We start from the raw sequence: 17,304 nt of genomic DNA, 5'->3' as shown, positions 1-17,304 counted from the left end.
TCTTCAGTGATAATGGGACCAACTTTATAGGTGCTAAGAACCAATTATATGATATTTATTCATTCTTTAATAAAATTGAAACTTCTAATCAAATTAAGGAATTTTTGTCCCAGAGCGAAATAAAATTTAAGTTTATTCCTCCACGAAGTCCTCATTGGGGAGGAATATGGGAAGCTGCCGTTAAAAGTGCCAAGCATCATATCCATCGTATTATTGGTCAAAGTCATTTTACCTTTGAGGCTTTCTATACCATACTTGTACAGATAGAAGCAATTCTTAATTCACGGCCCTTATGTCCCTTATCAAATGACCCAAATGACTTTCAAGTTTTGACTCCTGGTCATTTGCTAATTGGTACTAGTTTGATGTCATATCCTGAAAAAGACATTTCTTTAATCCCTGAAAACAGATTAACGCTTTGGAAACGTATTACTCAAATAAAACAATTGTTTTGGAAAAAGTGGACTAAAGACTACCTAAATCGTTTGCAAAATCGACCAAAATGGTTTCAAGAATTTCCAAATATAGAACTCAACTCACTTGTTCTTCTGAAGGAAGATAACTCTCCACCATTTCATTGGTCACTTTCCAGAGTCATAGAAGTCATTCCCGGAGATGATGGTAAAGTAAGAGTTGTGAAACTTAAAAACAAGGACGGAGTTTTTACTCGAAGTGTGGCCAAGGTCTGTCCTTTGCCTCAACAAGATATACCTGAAACCTTTTTGTCCTCATTAAATTAGTTGGGGATACTTCTGTAGTTTGGAGCAATTTGCTCCAACCGGGCCCCAAAATGTTGCGAAATCAATTTCTCAACACAGACAAATTAAATTTGTCTCAAATAATAACTACAGTTTACAAAAACTCTCCGATACCTGGAATTGGTGTCTGGGTCTGTCTTGCCCCGATCAAGCCGCGGCGACACGAAATTTACCCCGCACCACACCCAGTATGACGATAAATGCAAACCAGGCAAGATCTCTGCTCCGTCCAGCCAGCGACGTAAAATCAAAAACCCAAAACATCGAAGTCGATGTTAATTTTGTTTCACATAAGTTGATCTTCTTAAAGAGTTAGTAAACAGTTTGTGTCTTTTGACGGAAATGGTATAAAACCTTTCCTGTCCTGTTTCCTGTATTTAATAATTTAAATAAAAAGCAAATTTATGTTGCAAAATTGAGCGTTGCAGTTAAAAGCGTTGTAAACTAGCTATTAAATTGCCTTTAAGTTAAAGCATATTATTTTGTGGGCGCTTCGTAAGAATATAAAGTTGTGAACAGAAAAGTCAACATTTATGACATTTTCCATGAACAGTTTTAATAACTAGTGAGGAGGCTGTTACTGAACCGAGGACAAGACTATTGAACATTTTGTGGAAGCGTATAGTGTGGAAGCAGCAGTGTATTGGATTTTGTTTTTCTGTGTCTTCACATAGAAACAAGGTACCTTTGTAATTTTAACTTGTGTGTTTTATTTTAAACAATAATAATTATTGTTACGCTATTTGTATTAAGGCCAAAGGGTTTAATTTAGTTAATTACTTTTGTCTTGGTGTTTATTTAAATTTAAAATTTATTTTTATTCGAGTGCTTGCTGGAATGAGTGTGTTTACTTAGTAATAAGTTTTAGGTTTTTAGTTGTTTAAAGAAAATTAACGTTTTTATATTTAATATAAGATATTTAGGAGAAAATTTGATGGAAATTTTATTTACTAGCCTTATGTCAGTCCTTTCGTAGTGGCGTGTTAATATTAAGGTATTAGCACAATCTCTTTAAACCTCTACTAAGTTTAATGTTTAAACTCTAGTCACGAAGTTTAAATAATTATAAATCCTTAAAAAGAGCAAATAATTGTATTTTTTACATTTTAATAAATTGTGTTCCCTATAGATCCATAACTGTTTTTAAGTAAATATTATTTGACTTTAAAATTGTGTTCATTAAAAGCCTTAGAAAAATGTAAACAAGATGAAAAAAATTGACTTTTAAGAAGAGTTCACCGTAGAGGTAACTTTCATACAGGCAAATAAAAAATGTAAATATCTCATTGCACTTGTGAGTATTGCATTGTTTACACCATTAAAAAAAAATATAATTTTAATCTAAGGTAAAAAATCTTCTCCAAGGTAGTTATTCAAACGAATTAAAGAAATTAATTACCTACAAAAGATATAAGATGCCCAATAGAAAAAAGTATAAATGATATCATTTGTCCTTGTATATATAAAAAACCACAGTAATAGGTTGTTAAAATTTTTAAATCACTGCTTCGATAAATATTACATTATATCCAAATTAACAAAATCACCAACTAAAGTTAAATATTTTAATAGAAAAAGAAGAAAACATGTTTTTAGAAATTATTAATAAATGACACTAAAAATCACTGCTAAGATAAATTTGTTATTGCAAGGGAATAAAATTTTACTTTAATGTAACAAATTTTATTGGTTATAAAAATCATTGCTGAGATAAATGTATTATTACCTTTAAAAAAATATAAGAAAATATAAAGGTAATTCTTAATAACAGATAGATGAAGTTTCTCAAAATTACTATTGGGATAAATCCAAGTTAATAAAAGAAAATAAAATTTTTGAACCCGAACAACCAACCCGATATAGAAAAATCTTCAATCTTCTTTGTCAATATTTAGGAAAAAAAAATTATAAACGTAAAATCAGATCGTCAGAAAAATTTAAAAAAAATCAATTGAGGCTTTAAAAATCACCGCTGCGATGAATTGTCCCCAAGCAAAAAAAACGCAATTAAAAGTGATTTTACCTGTAATAATTTAACTTTAAAAAATTTATATTGGGATTAATATAATATAAATACTGATTTGAAATAAACCTTAAAAAATCACTGCTGAGATAAATATATTAGTGGAACCAAATCAATGGGAGAAAATCTGTTTTTTCTTAGTTTTGTCTGTGTGAACATTTAAAGTCACTGATAATATTATTGCAGTTAAGGCGATAAATGAAAAATAAGTGACTAAATAAATATGCAAAGAAATAAGAGACAAAAATATGAATTTTGTGGTTAGGGACTAATGTGGCTTCAGAATTACTGTTCAGATAAATTGCTTTTAAGTGAATAAAAAAATATGTTTTCTTTGGTTGTTAATTAATCACAAAGAAATCGCTGCTTAGATAAATTACTCTTAAATAAAACAAGGGAATATAAAGTGATTTTACAAGTAATAAATGATCTTGTTAAAGGGATTCAAGTATATGCAGAATCAATATGTAGGATTGACCTTATTTTCTATTAACACTCTTTAAACATAACACTTTAATTCAAGGGTATTTCCCGATTGCCTTGAGATACACACAGTAATTCCCTTATTTAAAGATATATATCTAGAATCACCACAAGGTATTTATGGTACTGCTGTAAATTCTTTCGAAAATATAGGGATATTTTATTAATATGAGCAGGTTTGACATTTTAGATCCATTTTTCTTACCTAAATTCCAAAAAATTAACTAGTAAAGTCTAAGTCTAGTCTTTTAGAGTAAAAATCCAAGGAGACCGTTCTTGGTACTTAAATAGCCAATACCGGATTTTCCTTTTTGTTCTTTTTTCTTTATATTCTTGACTTCTTGCATTTTTGTTTTACCTTAATTAGGATCAATTACACCCAAGTAAATAATTTATAAAAAGTTAAAATGTCCTTTTACTGGTTATAAACGAACCTAAGAAAATCACTGCTAAGATTAATAGTTGAAGGTCAATTTTAAACAGGGATATTTGAACTTGTATCTACAAGTAGAACGCCTTTTTTTCCCAAATAATTTCTTTAAACCTTTTATGCTGCATGAATCCTTATCCGATTGATTTCCTATTAAATATTCCCAATAATAACTAACAACATGTTATTGTTATCTACCCTTAAGGGCAAAAGAGAAAAGAGATAACAATGGTTACAAACAAAAACAAAAGTAATATTTGCATATGGATGAACATGACCCCAATTTTATGCACAGCGATGGAGAAAACGCATTCCTAAATTGAAAATATTGAAAAATATGTGGAAGTAACTCTAGGTCATTCTTAATTCCACCCCAAACTACCTTGACGGTATGTCAATTACGGCCGGAAAAATTCTTCCTGCGGCCGAAAAAGTATTTCTCCCTCGTTCTGACCAATTTGCAATAAAATCCGTCGTCGGCAGGTCGTCGTCGAGTGCGATGCACACACGTGAGTGGCATCCCCAATTCAGCATTACCAGGGCTTAGGATCGGACCTTTACTTAATATTAGTTTTAGGGGCTTGCGGAAAACCCCATTTCGCCAAAGTGTTTTATATCAACTCACCCCTAAACCGCTTTTCGTATACAAAGGATAAATCAAAAAAATTTTACCTCTAGAGATTAACGTTGTCCCGTTATACCAGTTGACCCTGGGGGTGGGTTTTCCAGGTCCGGCCTCGCATACCAGATCGACTTCATCTCCTTCTTCTTTGGGTCCTAGTATTGAGCCATTTTTTATCACCTCGTTGTCTTTCATCACTTTGACCTCCTTAGGGCTGACTGAAATAAAAAAATTAAATTAAATAAACGTGTTTCTTCTTGATGGTTTCATCAGAGTAATATACATGAAAATTGAGAATTTTTAAGGGTAAGAGTTTAAGGGGTTTTATATGTCTTTTAAGGGAACATCTTAATCTGAATCTTCTAGGATGTTAAAATAATGACTAAATTTTGCTGAGGCACCATTCAGGAATATAGGATAGGTCGATACTAAGACCAGTTTTTCCGTTTTGTTGTTAATGACTATGTCAAAGGTCTATTGTAGTCAACTGTCCTATTCATCGTTATGGATCGATCATTGGGATCGATAGTACTATTGTGGTACAATCCAACGTGTGTTTCTAGCTCTTTCGTCAAAAAAATTAAAATGTTCTTATCAATTGTTTGTTAATCTAAAAATATTGGTGAAGGTGTCAACGAAATCGACAAATTTTAACTGCAGTGGGAATTATGTGATCATTTTGGGAGATAATAAAGTATTGCAAGGATGCTTGAAAGAATTTTAAAATTTGCCTGAAAAATTTGAAATTAATTATTGAAGAAACGCGTCAAAATCGTCTAATTCTAGCATTCAGGGAATTTGAAAATAAATAGTGGTTGTGTTAGGAAAACTTAAAAATTCGACAGTATTTTAGCCACCCCTCCGGCTGAAATGCCCTTTTAGGGATCAGGGAATATAAATACTTCCTAAAGGTATTTTACAGGAGATTTGAGGTCAAATAGTGTGTAATTATTTTACAATTGTCAATTTTTTAGAAGGAATTGGTGGAAAAATGGATTTGCTGAATGCGGTAGGAAAATAATTTTTTTTACCTGATGTCATTTTTCTTAAGAGTCGATAATTAAATATTTCAGAAGTGCCTGAAGAAAAAATATATAAAATTAATTGGTGAAGGATCAGGAAAAAATATTTCAATTATACACTTCGGGGAAGTTGGAAATAATTGGTGGATCCTTCAGAAAACTTAGATTCAAGCGAGAAACGAGGATAAGTAGTTAGTGCATAAGGAAAACAAAAGAAAAATCCATCAAATGGAAGCTCCAGAAATAGTTACAATTATTGGTGGATGCACCAGGAAACTTCGACAATTCCAACTTTACTTTATATAACTAGATGTTAGCGTTACCTTTGATAAAGTATTGCTAGAGTGCCTAAAATAATTTTAAAATATTGGCTTATAATTTCAAAAAAATATGGCGAAGGAGCAGACATTATAAATTCTTCGATACTTCCAATAACCCCCTTTCCCTAGTTTTCGACAAAGACTTTGGGATCAAAATGGAAAATTGGTGGATAAACGTATTGGTGAAGGCGCCAGGAAAAAATCATTTTTAACCTGAGGTCATATCAGAATTATATATTTTCTTAAAGGGATGATAAAGTATTTTAGCAGATTGAACTAACCGTTGAAATTTTTTGGTGAAAGAACAGGTAAAAATATCATGTAGGATAAACCTATTAGTGAATGCCAATACATTTATACGGTCAGGAAAATACATTTTTTTTAACCTAAGGTCATATAGGAACTATATATTTTCTTAAGGGTATATAGGTTATTAGTATACTTTCTTAAGATAAAGTATTCTAGGAATGCCTGGAAAGACCTTTAAATTTTCTCGAAAAACTCGAGTATTGAAATTAACTGGTGAAAGAACAGGTGAAAAAATCATCCATATTCTGACCCCAGGAAGATTTAAAATATTGGTGAATGCTCCTGGTTCAAAAAATTCATCTTTTCTTCATGTAGGTGTTATGGTGTTATCTTTATCTTCAATAAAATACTCTAAGAGTGCCTGCCATAATATTAAAATGTTGGCTCAAAAATTAAAAAAAAAAGGTGAAGGAGCAGGGATTATAAATTTTTCCAATAACTAAATAAATATAATTTTTTACCTGAGATCATAAAGGAATTAAGAATAGGAAAATCATAAAGGAATTAAAATAGTACGAAATACGTAATTATTTTAAAATTGTCAATTTTTAAAAGGAATTGATGCTTTTGGTGAATGCGCCAGGAAAATATAATTTTTTAAATGGACGTTATTTTCTTAAGATAGTAAGAGTCCTGGAATAATAGTAAAGTATTCCGGGAAAAAAAATTAATATCTTGAAAAAGTTTTAAAAAAAATTAATTAATTGGTGAATGCACCAGGGAAGGCTGATTCAAGCGAGAAAGTAATAAGTGGTAAATGTGTAGGGAAAACAAAACAAAAATCCATAAAATAAAAGCTCCAGAAAAAGTTAAAAATATTGGTGGATGCATCAGCAAAATTCGGCGATTTGAACTTTTTTTCATCCAGGTGTCATCTTTCGTTATCTTTAATAATCATCCAGGAATGCCTGGAATAATTTTAAAATATTAACTCAAAAATTTAAAAAAACATGGAGCAGGGATTTAGGGTATTTTAAGTACTTCCAGTAGCCCCTCCCCTAAGTTTCCCAAAAAAGCTTTGGGGTCAAAACGGAGAATTGAGGGATAAACGTATTGGTGAATGCGCCAGGAAAATATTTTTTTTAACCTGAGATCATATAGGAATTTTATATTTTCTTAAGGGGACAATAAAGTATTCCAAAAATGCCTGGAAGAAGTTTTAAATTTTCTCGAAAAAGTTGAGTATTGAAGTTAATTGGTGAAAAAAAAGGTGAAAAATCATCCATATTCTGACTTCAGGGCGATTTAAAATATTGGTGAATGCTCCTGGTTCAAAAAATTCATTTTTTCTTCATGTAGGTGTTATCTTTATCTTCAATAAAATACTCTAAGAGTGCCTGCCATAATTTTAAAATGTTGGTTCAAAAATTTAAAAAAAAAGGTGAAGGAGCAGGGATTATAAATTATTCCAATAACTAAATAAATATAATTTTTTAACCTCATATACTTTTGTAATTTATATATAAAGTTGTAAAGAATTTTTTTCGGTGTAGTTTAATTTTTCTTTAATAATCAAAGTGAAATTAAACAAATGAAAAAATTATGATTTTCTTAAAAGTTTTCCGATTTTACTCTAGTGTCTACTAATTTACTTTTAAAAAAAATATCCTACGCAAAAATCAACGTTGCCAAATGTTTTGTCACTTGAAAAACGAGAATCATTATTTTTTAAGGGTGGTCCAATTTCACTCTAGATTTCGCTCATTTATTAAAAAAAAATCTATATAGAATAAATATCTTTAAACTGATGTTGCCAAATTTGTTTGACATATAGAAGATAATTCATTAGTTTTTTAAAAGATGTGGGATTTAACTCTAATTTGCAATAATGTAACAAAACATGCTTTTTTATAGTTCTTCCCTATAAATATTTTGTCCCTTTTTCCTTCCATTGTCGGTGAATCCTTAGCAAAGATTATTTAAAAATGAAGGCTTTATATGCTCCCGTTGAGCTTTCCTTTAGAAGGAGAGGGATTATAAATACTTCCAATAACTAAATAAATATAATTTTAACCTGATATCATAGAGAAATTATACGTTTTCTTGAGGAAGTAATATAGTATTCTAGAAATGCCGGGAAGAATTTTTAAATTTTCTCAAAAAAGTTGAGAATTGAAATTAATTGGTGAAAGAACAGGTAAAAAATCGTCCAATTTCTGACTTCAAGCGAGTTGAAAATAATTGGTAAATACACCTGATTCGAAAATTTTAACTTTACTTTATGTAAATGTTATCGGTATCTTCAATACAATATTCCAGGAGCACCTGAAAGAATTCTAGTCTTTGTCAAAAAATTTGAAAATAACTGGTAAATGAGTAGGGAATAGAAAATAGTTCAACTTCAAGCTTTTAAAGAGAAGAGAAAAAAATTAGTAAATACGTAAGGAAACAAAACAAAAATCTACAACACCGAAGTTCCAAAAAAAGTTTCGAATATAGGTGAATGCGCTAGAAAAGTGCAAAAATTCCAAACTATCGACTGGTATTCCTAGTGCCTAAAATAATTGAGAGAAAATGCTAAAGGAGCAGGGAACGCAAATACTGAGACCTAACTTATAGCACTATTATGGGTGTTTCACAAACTGCTTGTGGATCGTATTAATAATATGATAGAAAGATTTTAAGAAGACAAAGGTTTAAAGAGCAACGTTTGATGATCTGTGTGGAAACAGTATAGCAAATCTGAAACATTTAATTTTTGGGTTGGTTTGATTGAGCGGTTTTAGAACTAGAAGTCACTTTACAGCTAACTATGGCTTTATTATAAATACTTTTGTAATTTATAAAGTTGTAAAGAATTTTTTTTGGTGTAGTTTAATTTTTTTTTTAATGATCAGAGTGAAATTAAACAAATAAAAAAATTATGATTTTCTTAAAAGTTTTCCCATTTTACTCTAGTGTCTACTAATTCACTTTTTAAAAAAATATCCTATGCAAAAAATTAGCGTTGCCAAATGTTTTGTCACTTTGAAAAACGAGAATCATTATTTTTTAAGGGTGGTCCAATTTCACTCTAGATTTCGCTTATTTATTGAAAAAAAATCTATATAGAATAAATATCTTAAAACTGATGTTGCCAAATTTGTTTGACATATAGAAGACAATTCATTAGTCTTTTAAAAGATGTGGGATTTAACTCTAATTTGCAATAATGTAACAAAACATGCTTTTTTACAGTTCTTTCCTATAAATATTTTGTCCCTTTTTCCTTCCATTGTCGTTAAATCCTTAGCAAAGATCATTTAAAAATGAAGACTTTACATGCTCCCGTTGAACTTTCCTTCGAAATAATATCTTATCTCACCTTTCCAGATTAATTAGTATTCCAAATTCTCTGGAAACGCCTAATATTTATTAAGTTTTAACGTTTTTTTTTTCTAATAATGACAATCATAATTTTAAAAAACATAGCGAAGGAGCAGACATTATAAATTCTTCGATACTTCCAATAACCCTCTTTCCCTAGTTTTCTACAAAAAAATTGGGATCAAAACGGAGAATTGGAGGATAAACGTATTGGTGAAGACGCCAGGAAAATATAATTTTTAACCTGAGGTCATATCAGAATTATATATTTTCTTAAAGGGATGATAAAGTATTTTAGCGGATTGAACTAACCGTTGACATTATTTGGTGAAAAAACAGGTAAAAAAATCATGGAGGATAAACGTATTGGTGAATGCGCCAGGAAAATATAATTTTTTTAGCATGAGGTCATATAGGAACTATATATTTTCTTAAGGGTATATAGGTTATTAGTATACTTTCTTAAGATAAAATTTAGGCATGCCTGGAAGGACCTTTAAATTTTCTCGAAAAAGTTGAGTATTGAAATTAATTGGTGAAAGAACAGGTGAAAAATCATCCATATTCTGACCTCAGGGAGATTTAAAATATTAGTGAATGCTCCTGGTTCAAAAAATTCAACTTTTTTTCATATAGTTGTTATATTTATCTTCAATAAAATACTCTTGGAGTGCCTGGAATAAATTTAAAATGTTGGCCTAAAAATTACAAAAAAAGGTGAAGGAGCAGGGTATATAAATCCTTCCAATAACTAAATAAATATAGTTTTTTAACCTGAGATCATAAAGGAATTAAATATACATTTTCTTAAGGATTTTTAAATTTTCTCGAAAAAATTGAGAATTGAAATTGATTGGTGAAAAAACAGGTCAAAAATCGTCCAATTGCCGACTTCAAGGGAATTGAAAATAATTCGTTAATACACTTGATTCGACAAATTTTACTTTACTTTATGTAAATGTTATCGGTATCTTCAATACAATATTCCAGGAGCACCTGAAAGAATTCTACTCCTTGCTAAAAATTTTGAAAATAACTAGTAAAAAAGTAGGGAACAGGAAATAGTCAATTTCAAGTTAAAAGCTTGAAATTACATTAATAAACATAAAAAAATGGGTAAATACGTAAGGAAAAAAAACAAAAATCTACAACACAGAAGTTCCAGAAAAAGTTTAGAATGTAGGTGGACGAACTAGAAAAGTGCCAGAATTCCAAACTATCGACTGGTATTCCTAGTGCCTGGAATAACTGAGAAAAAATTGTAAAGGAGCAGGAAACACAAATACTGAGACCTAACTAATAGCACTATTGTGGGTGTTTCACAAACTGCTTGTGGATCGTAGTTATAATATAATAGAGAGGTTTTAAGAAGACTTTACAGCTAACTTTGTGGCTTTATTATAAATTCTGTTGTAATTTATATATAAATTTGTAAGATATTTTTTTTTCGGTGAAGAATAATTTTTCTTTAATTAATCAACGGACCCGAGAGTGAAATCGAACAAATTAAAAAAATATTTCTACGTTAAAGGTTTTCCTATTTTACTCTATTGTCCACTAATTTACTTTAAAAAAAACTATTCTTCGCAAAAAATCAACGCTGGCAAATTTTTTGTCACTATAAAGAACGAGATTGATAATTTTTATAAGGGTGGTCAAATTTAATTTTAGATTTCTACTTATTTATTAAAAAAAAGTCTACACAGAATTAATATCTTAGAACTATATCCTATAAAACGTCGCCAAATTTTTTTGACATATAGAAGACAAATCGTTACTCTGTTAAAGAGATGTAGGATCTAATTCTAATTTCCACTAATGTATAAAAACATGTTTTTCTTTGAGTCTAAGAAGTTCTTTCCTATAAATATTTTATCCACTTTTCCTTCCATTGTCGTTAAATTTTTAGCAAAGATCATTTAAAAATGAAGAGTTTATATGCTTCCTTTGAGATTTCTTTCAAAATATTATCTTAATGGAGCTTTCCAGATTAAATGGTATTCCAAATTCTCTGGAAACGCCTAATATTTATTAATTTTTAACGTTTTTTTTTCTTTCTAATATTCACAATATTATTATCTTAAACACTCTTAAGTAGGGTGGGCTTAGAAACTCCAGAAAATATTTATATCAGGTAATTTAGACGCGTTTAGTTTAACACAATTTTAAACTAGAATTTTAATACAATTTTTTGCAAATATGTTAATAAAATTCAATTCAAGAATAAAATGACTTTCTGCTACTGGCAAAAAATTGATAAATCTATGAGTCATCTGCATACAGTCGCATTTTACAGTGGTCTAAATAGGAACGTATATCTGCAACACAAATTGTAAACAACAAGGGACCTAATATGGAATTTTGGGGTATGCTATAAAACATTTGCAAATACTCTGATTTATTTAAACGTTTGTCAAGATATGATAAAAAAAATTAAGTGAAGCTTTTGAAAGACAAAATATTTAGGTTTAGTAGGAAGCATTTTTTAATCAATGATATCTAAGGGTTTGCTAAAGTTTAGTAAACTTAAACATGTAACATTTCTATTATTCTCACTATTTTCAATATTATTTATCAAGCTAACAACATTAGTGGTCTTAAAATAGTTGGTCCTTAATATGTTCTTCTAAAATTTTAAATACTACTGGTAGAATGCTTATAAGCCTTAACTCATTGAAACTTAATGTATGTGATATTTTAGGTATAGTCATGATAATATGTTTTTTTCCAAGAGATGTACATTTTACAGGATACAAGAGTTCAAGATATTGAATAAAGGCCTAACACAAAATGGTTATCAAAGTTTTAGATGTTTTACTGAAAGGCCGTCTTTAACTACTTTGTACTAATGTCTTTTATAATATTTAAAACAGATGATTTATAAAGACATTGGTATTTTAGGTTATCAGAATAATTCAAAATCAAAACAACATTTTCAATATTCAAAAAAATAGACACAAAGTGTATGGATTTCGTACAGTGTTATAATCTCGGCCTAAAAAAAAATATTGCTAAATAACTAAAATTTAAAAATATCCACCTACACTATATATTACAAAAAAGTTAAAACAGTCAAAAGTGAAGTCACACTCAGCATCCAAATAAAGGTTAAAAAAAAATAAAATATTTCATCAGTTGTTCCAATGAAGTGGTATCATGGTACATCATACATCAAATTAAAGTGCATATGTTGGACGCAAAGCCCGAAAACGGCCAATGGCCGTTTTTTTTGCTCAAACTTAGGATTGGCTTAATTAAAACGACCAAAGCCTGAAATTTATTCCAATTTTGGGCTTTGATCGTCTCCAACCAATGCAATTACGAAACGACCAAAGCTTAATAAATTCGGTCCGACAACACTGTCGCAAAAGATTTTGCACAGCGTCGGCGTCGCAGACCGTCGCATTAAGTGTCAGTCTGAGCCAGTGCGTGAATCGCGTTAACATGTGTCTTAGTAGTGCGTTTTGTTTTATATTTACGATGTCCGTTGTAAGTGAAGGAGAATTTAAATTGAAATTAAATGCCTATATCCAGGAAAGTAAACTAAATACATTCATGTTGACAACAGAAAAGTACAATGAATTATTATCCGATACAAAAGTTTCTTTAACTAAAAGAAGGCAGGGAGAGTTGCTTACATCATTAGATTATCGCAGAATTAATAGGTACGATATTTTAACCATCGGGGATGTTGAAAAGCTTATAAAAAAGCGAAATTCTAGTGAAGAAGACATAAAATATTTTTGCCATATAGATGAACTGTATGAAATTATTCATAAAGCCCACATTGATATGGGGCATAAAAGAACTCGGTGCATAGATAAAGAGCTTAAAAAAAAAACTGTAATATTACCCGTGATATAATTGATATTTATTTATGCTTATGTCGACAATGTCAGTTGAAGAAAAAACAGAAAGGAAAAGGGCTTGTGGTTAGACCAACTTTGAGCAACAATATGAACTCAAGAGGGCAAGACCTTATAAATATGCAAACAGAACCAGACGAACACTACAAATTTATTTTAAATTATCAGGAACATCTGACAAAATTTGTGTTTTAAAACCTTTAAAATCTAAAAGAGCTGCAGAGGTAGCTTACAATCTTTTAGAATTTTTTTGTATAATAGGTGCTCCTTACATCCTCCAAAGTGACTATGGAAGAGAGTTTACAGCAGCTGTCATTAATGAACTTGCTGATATGTTCGAAGCTAAAATAATTCACGGTAAACCGAGGCACTCTCAAAGCCAGGGAAGTGTAGAAAGGGCAAACCAGGATGTTAGGGACATTTTGGTATCTTGGATGGCAGATAACAAGAGTACTAATTAGGCTAACGGATTGCGATTTGTTCAACTAAAAAAAAAACAGATCTTTTCATAGAGGTATAAACAGAAGTCCGTATAAGGCTATGTTTGAAGTACCTATACGTAATGGCCTATTTGATTCAAATATACCTCGTGAGGTCCTTCAAAACATAACTGAAGAAGAAGAGTTGGAAAATATAGCAAATTAAAATTCTAGCGCAGACATCTCTAGCAGCTCAGATGTGGAAGAAGAAAATAATGCAGTATCATACAAGACATCAAGCGATGAAACCAAGCAAAAAGAAGTACCGTAGAATGGGGCTATTCTGGAAATCAGGAGTAATTTGAGAATTCATCCGAAAAATGTTAAAAGCGGCAACAACGCCCACAGAGTTAATAACAATACGCAAACGCCGCGCAAGGCCATTGGTACACATGCAACCGCGTACTCGAGCGCAGATCGACGAAAGGTAGCTGTTTTATTTTGGCGCGTAAAAATATTAGGAAAAACACGTGTTTTTTGGTGAAAGAACGGTAAGTGGTTAACTTTACTCTGTAAATCTAAACCGATTAATTGTATGATATTGGCACTTAATCCAAATAAAAGTATGGGGTTTTAGGAAGGTGCATTGGTAACATAAACATTTTAGGACTCTTTTGTTTTTTTTTTATTCAGTATTTTCTAGAGTATGGTAATTTGAGAAGTGACTGGGGCTATTTGAAAATTGTAAGAAATTGCTTTCAAATGAAATTGGCTTTTTTAGAATGGTATGAGATAATGGTGCGCACTTATAAAAAAACATTTAGCCATGTCAGAAATGGCAAAAATTACGTGCCATATAGGCATTACTCAGAGAAAGCCTTATAGAAGAAGTAAAAAAAAGGCGGTTAACTTTGGCTAAGGCCTCCGAGCATTTCAAAGTGCCCATCGCCACCATAAGCAGACGTGCTAGGGGGACCAATATACTTGAAAAACCGGGAAGACCTTAAATATTTTCCAAGGAAGAAGAGGTTTGTGAAATACCTAAATATTGTGGCAGCTTGGGGATTTCCCTTTGACATATTGGATCTAAGACTTTTTGCGAAGAATTACCTGGATAAAAAAGGTGTACAGGAGGTTCGTTTGAAGGATAACTTTCCTGGTAGAGATTGGGCATTAGCTTTTCTTAAACGACACGAAAAGCTCATACCAAACCGTCTATCATCCAATATTTTAACTAAAGCTTCACTTTCACCAGAAGTTATCGATAATTTTTTTGATAATGCCCGAGATACTTTATTAGCGGTAAATCCTAGTTTAATGATAAATTATGATGAAACAAACCTTACCGACAACCCAGGCAGTAAGAAATATATTTATAAAAGGGGATCAAGGTACCCAGAAAGAGTGATAAATTCGACAAAAACAGCCATAAGCTTAATGTATGCTGGTACTGCTGATGGCCAGATATTACCAGTTTATGTAGTGTATAAAGGTGAGCATCTTTGGGACTCATGGACTGAGGGAGGCCCTAAAGGTGCCAGATATAATAGGTCTAAAAGCGGGTGGTTCGATTCCGCTTGTTTTCGAAATTGGTTTTTTACTGTGGTAGTTCCATTTTTTAAAAATAAACCTGGAAAAAAGGTGAGTAGGTATAACAGAGAGGTTTAAGCCATTTTACCCATATTTAATTTTCATTTTAGGCTCTCATTGGGGACAACTTATCTTCTCACTTTTCCGAAGACGTCCTTAAAACGTGCGAGAAAATGGATATTGCATTTATTTGTTTGCCAAGCAATGCGACCCATGTCATGCAGCTATTAGACGTCGCATTTTATTCTCCACTTAAGAAATATTGGCGCGAAATTCTGACAACGTGGAAGAAAGGCCAAGGGCGGAAAATGACTACACTCTCAAAAGATGTATTCCCTAGATTGCTTGCACAGCTCCATAACAAGATTGAAGAGAATGGCAAAGGAAGGAAAAAAATTAATCTCCGGATTTGCCCAAACTGGATTGCACCCTCTAAATCCTGCGCAACCAAAGGAAAGATTACCTGCATCGTCCACCACAGGTACAGATTCTAATATTTTAGATTCAAGCATTTCAAGCTCAATTTTGGATGTCCTAAAAGAAATGCGTATGGGTAGTGGTGAGCAGCGTAAAGCACCGCGTCGCAAGAAGCTTACTGTAGAAGCAGGAAAAAGTATTTCTACATCTGATTTGTACCCGTCTACTAGTAGAAATGTTTCTGAAATAAGTTCATGCGAACCATCAGATGATGAAGAAGACCAGCTACAAAATATTGACGATGAAGACCTTCCCTGTTTTAATTTGAAAAAACCTGATAAAGAAATCCAACCAGAAGAACATGGTGATGAAAATCAGCAAGAAATAAGTGACGATGATGACCATCCTCTTATAAACTTTAGTAATCTTAAGGTCAATGATTGGGTAGTTGTTCGATACACGGCAACAATTTCAAGCCAATGTTATATAGGACAAATAAAATCCGTTACCCTGCTAAACAGGAAACGGGTTTTCAAAACATCGTTTTTAAAAAAATCCTCCAAAACGGAAAGATTTTTATCTCCTCCTAAGTTAGATGAAGACGAGGTAACAACCGAAATAATTATCATGATACTTAGCCCTCCTAAGATTGAAGGTTCAGAGACCAGGCAATTTTTTACCTTTTCGGATAATCTTTCAGAACTAAACATAAATGAAACATATAGTTACCACTGTTTGTAACCTTCAAGAAACCTTTGTTACCTTCAAACCAGAGTTATTTTTAAGTTGTTTTTTTTTGTTTGATCATTTTTTAGAGTTATCTACTTTATGTTTTTTTGTTTACATATTTTAATTGTAATTTGCAAGGTTGCAAGAAATATTTTTTGTTTTGTATATTTTTTTTATATGTTAACATGTTTTTTATTTTTTTAAAAATGTTTTTTTGTTTTCCAAATATCCCCTTCAGTGGATAAATGATGATTTATGCAATTTTAAGCCATATTCTCAAAAAGCCACACCCTATGGGGCAATTTGAGAAGGCCCTAAAAAAATTTTTTTACGGCTCCCAGAAGAGGAAGCCGTTAGTCAAATATAAGAAATAGATACCTCTATCATAGGTCTTTCCAACGCCATTACAAAATCAAGATCAGAATCAGATCAAGCTTACTTTGTGTCTTATAGATATCGCTCAAAAACCTCAAAAAAATTCTCATATAGCCCCATTCTACGGTAAGTGATATTTAATTTCTTTTCGTACAAAAAATAAACAAAACTTCATATAAGGAGGGTGAGTTGCCAAACTTAAGGAGGAGGTAGAGCATCTGAAAAAAATGGAAAAACTCCTTATAAGGATTTGCCTGAAAATGCTTTATTATGGATATACAGGGTGTTAAAGTTTAACAAAAAGCTAAATTCCTGTAAATATATGCGTGGAATTGCTTTGTTCTCGAAATAAGTACAGGGTATGAAATATAGCTTTTCGTTAAACTTTAACACCCTGTATCTTCATAATAATGCATTTAGAGGCAAATGCTTATAAGGAGTTTTTTAATTTTTTTGAAATGCTCTAAGTCCTCTTTAAGTGTGGCTACTCACCCTCCAAATCATGTATTATGTAGGCAGATTATTGACCAACATGTTTTTTTCAGTGTACGTGTACACCTGAGAGGTCATGTATGCTTTGCACTCGGCAAGAAAAAATTACCGAAGCACGTAAAGCAGCCTCCGTTTCCCAGAAA

General features: G+C 31.4%; 1 protein-coding gene across 4 annotated transcripts in view; it reads right to left on the bottom strand.

The window, feature by feature from the left end:
- Positions 1-17,304, bottom strand: part of LOC126750284 (titin) — a 1,176,889-nt gene that overhangs the window by 277,750 nt on the left and 881,835 nt on the right. For all 4 annotated transcript variants that reach the window (XM_050459851.1, XM_050459854.1, XM_050459853.1 and 1 more), the window contains exon 4: positions 4,367-4,534. In XM_050459851.1, the coding sequence (XP_050315808.1) occupies positions 4,367-4,534 (168 nt within the window). The remainder of the gene's footprint in view (positions 1-4,366; positions 4,535-17,304) is intronic.

This window comes from Anthonomus grandis, chromosome 2, assembly GCF_022605725.1.
Source record: "Anthonomus grandis grandis chromosome 2, icAntGran1.3, whole genome shotgun sequence".
NCBI classification, from domain to species: Eukaryota; Metazoa; Arthropoda; class Insecta; order Coleoptera; family Curculionidae; genus Anthonomus; species Anthonomus grandis.
This window is presented reverse-complemented; position numbering and strand designations above follow the sequence as displayed.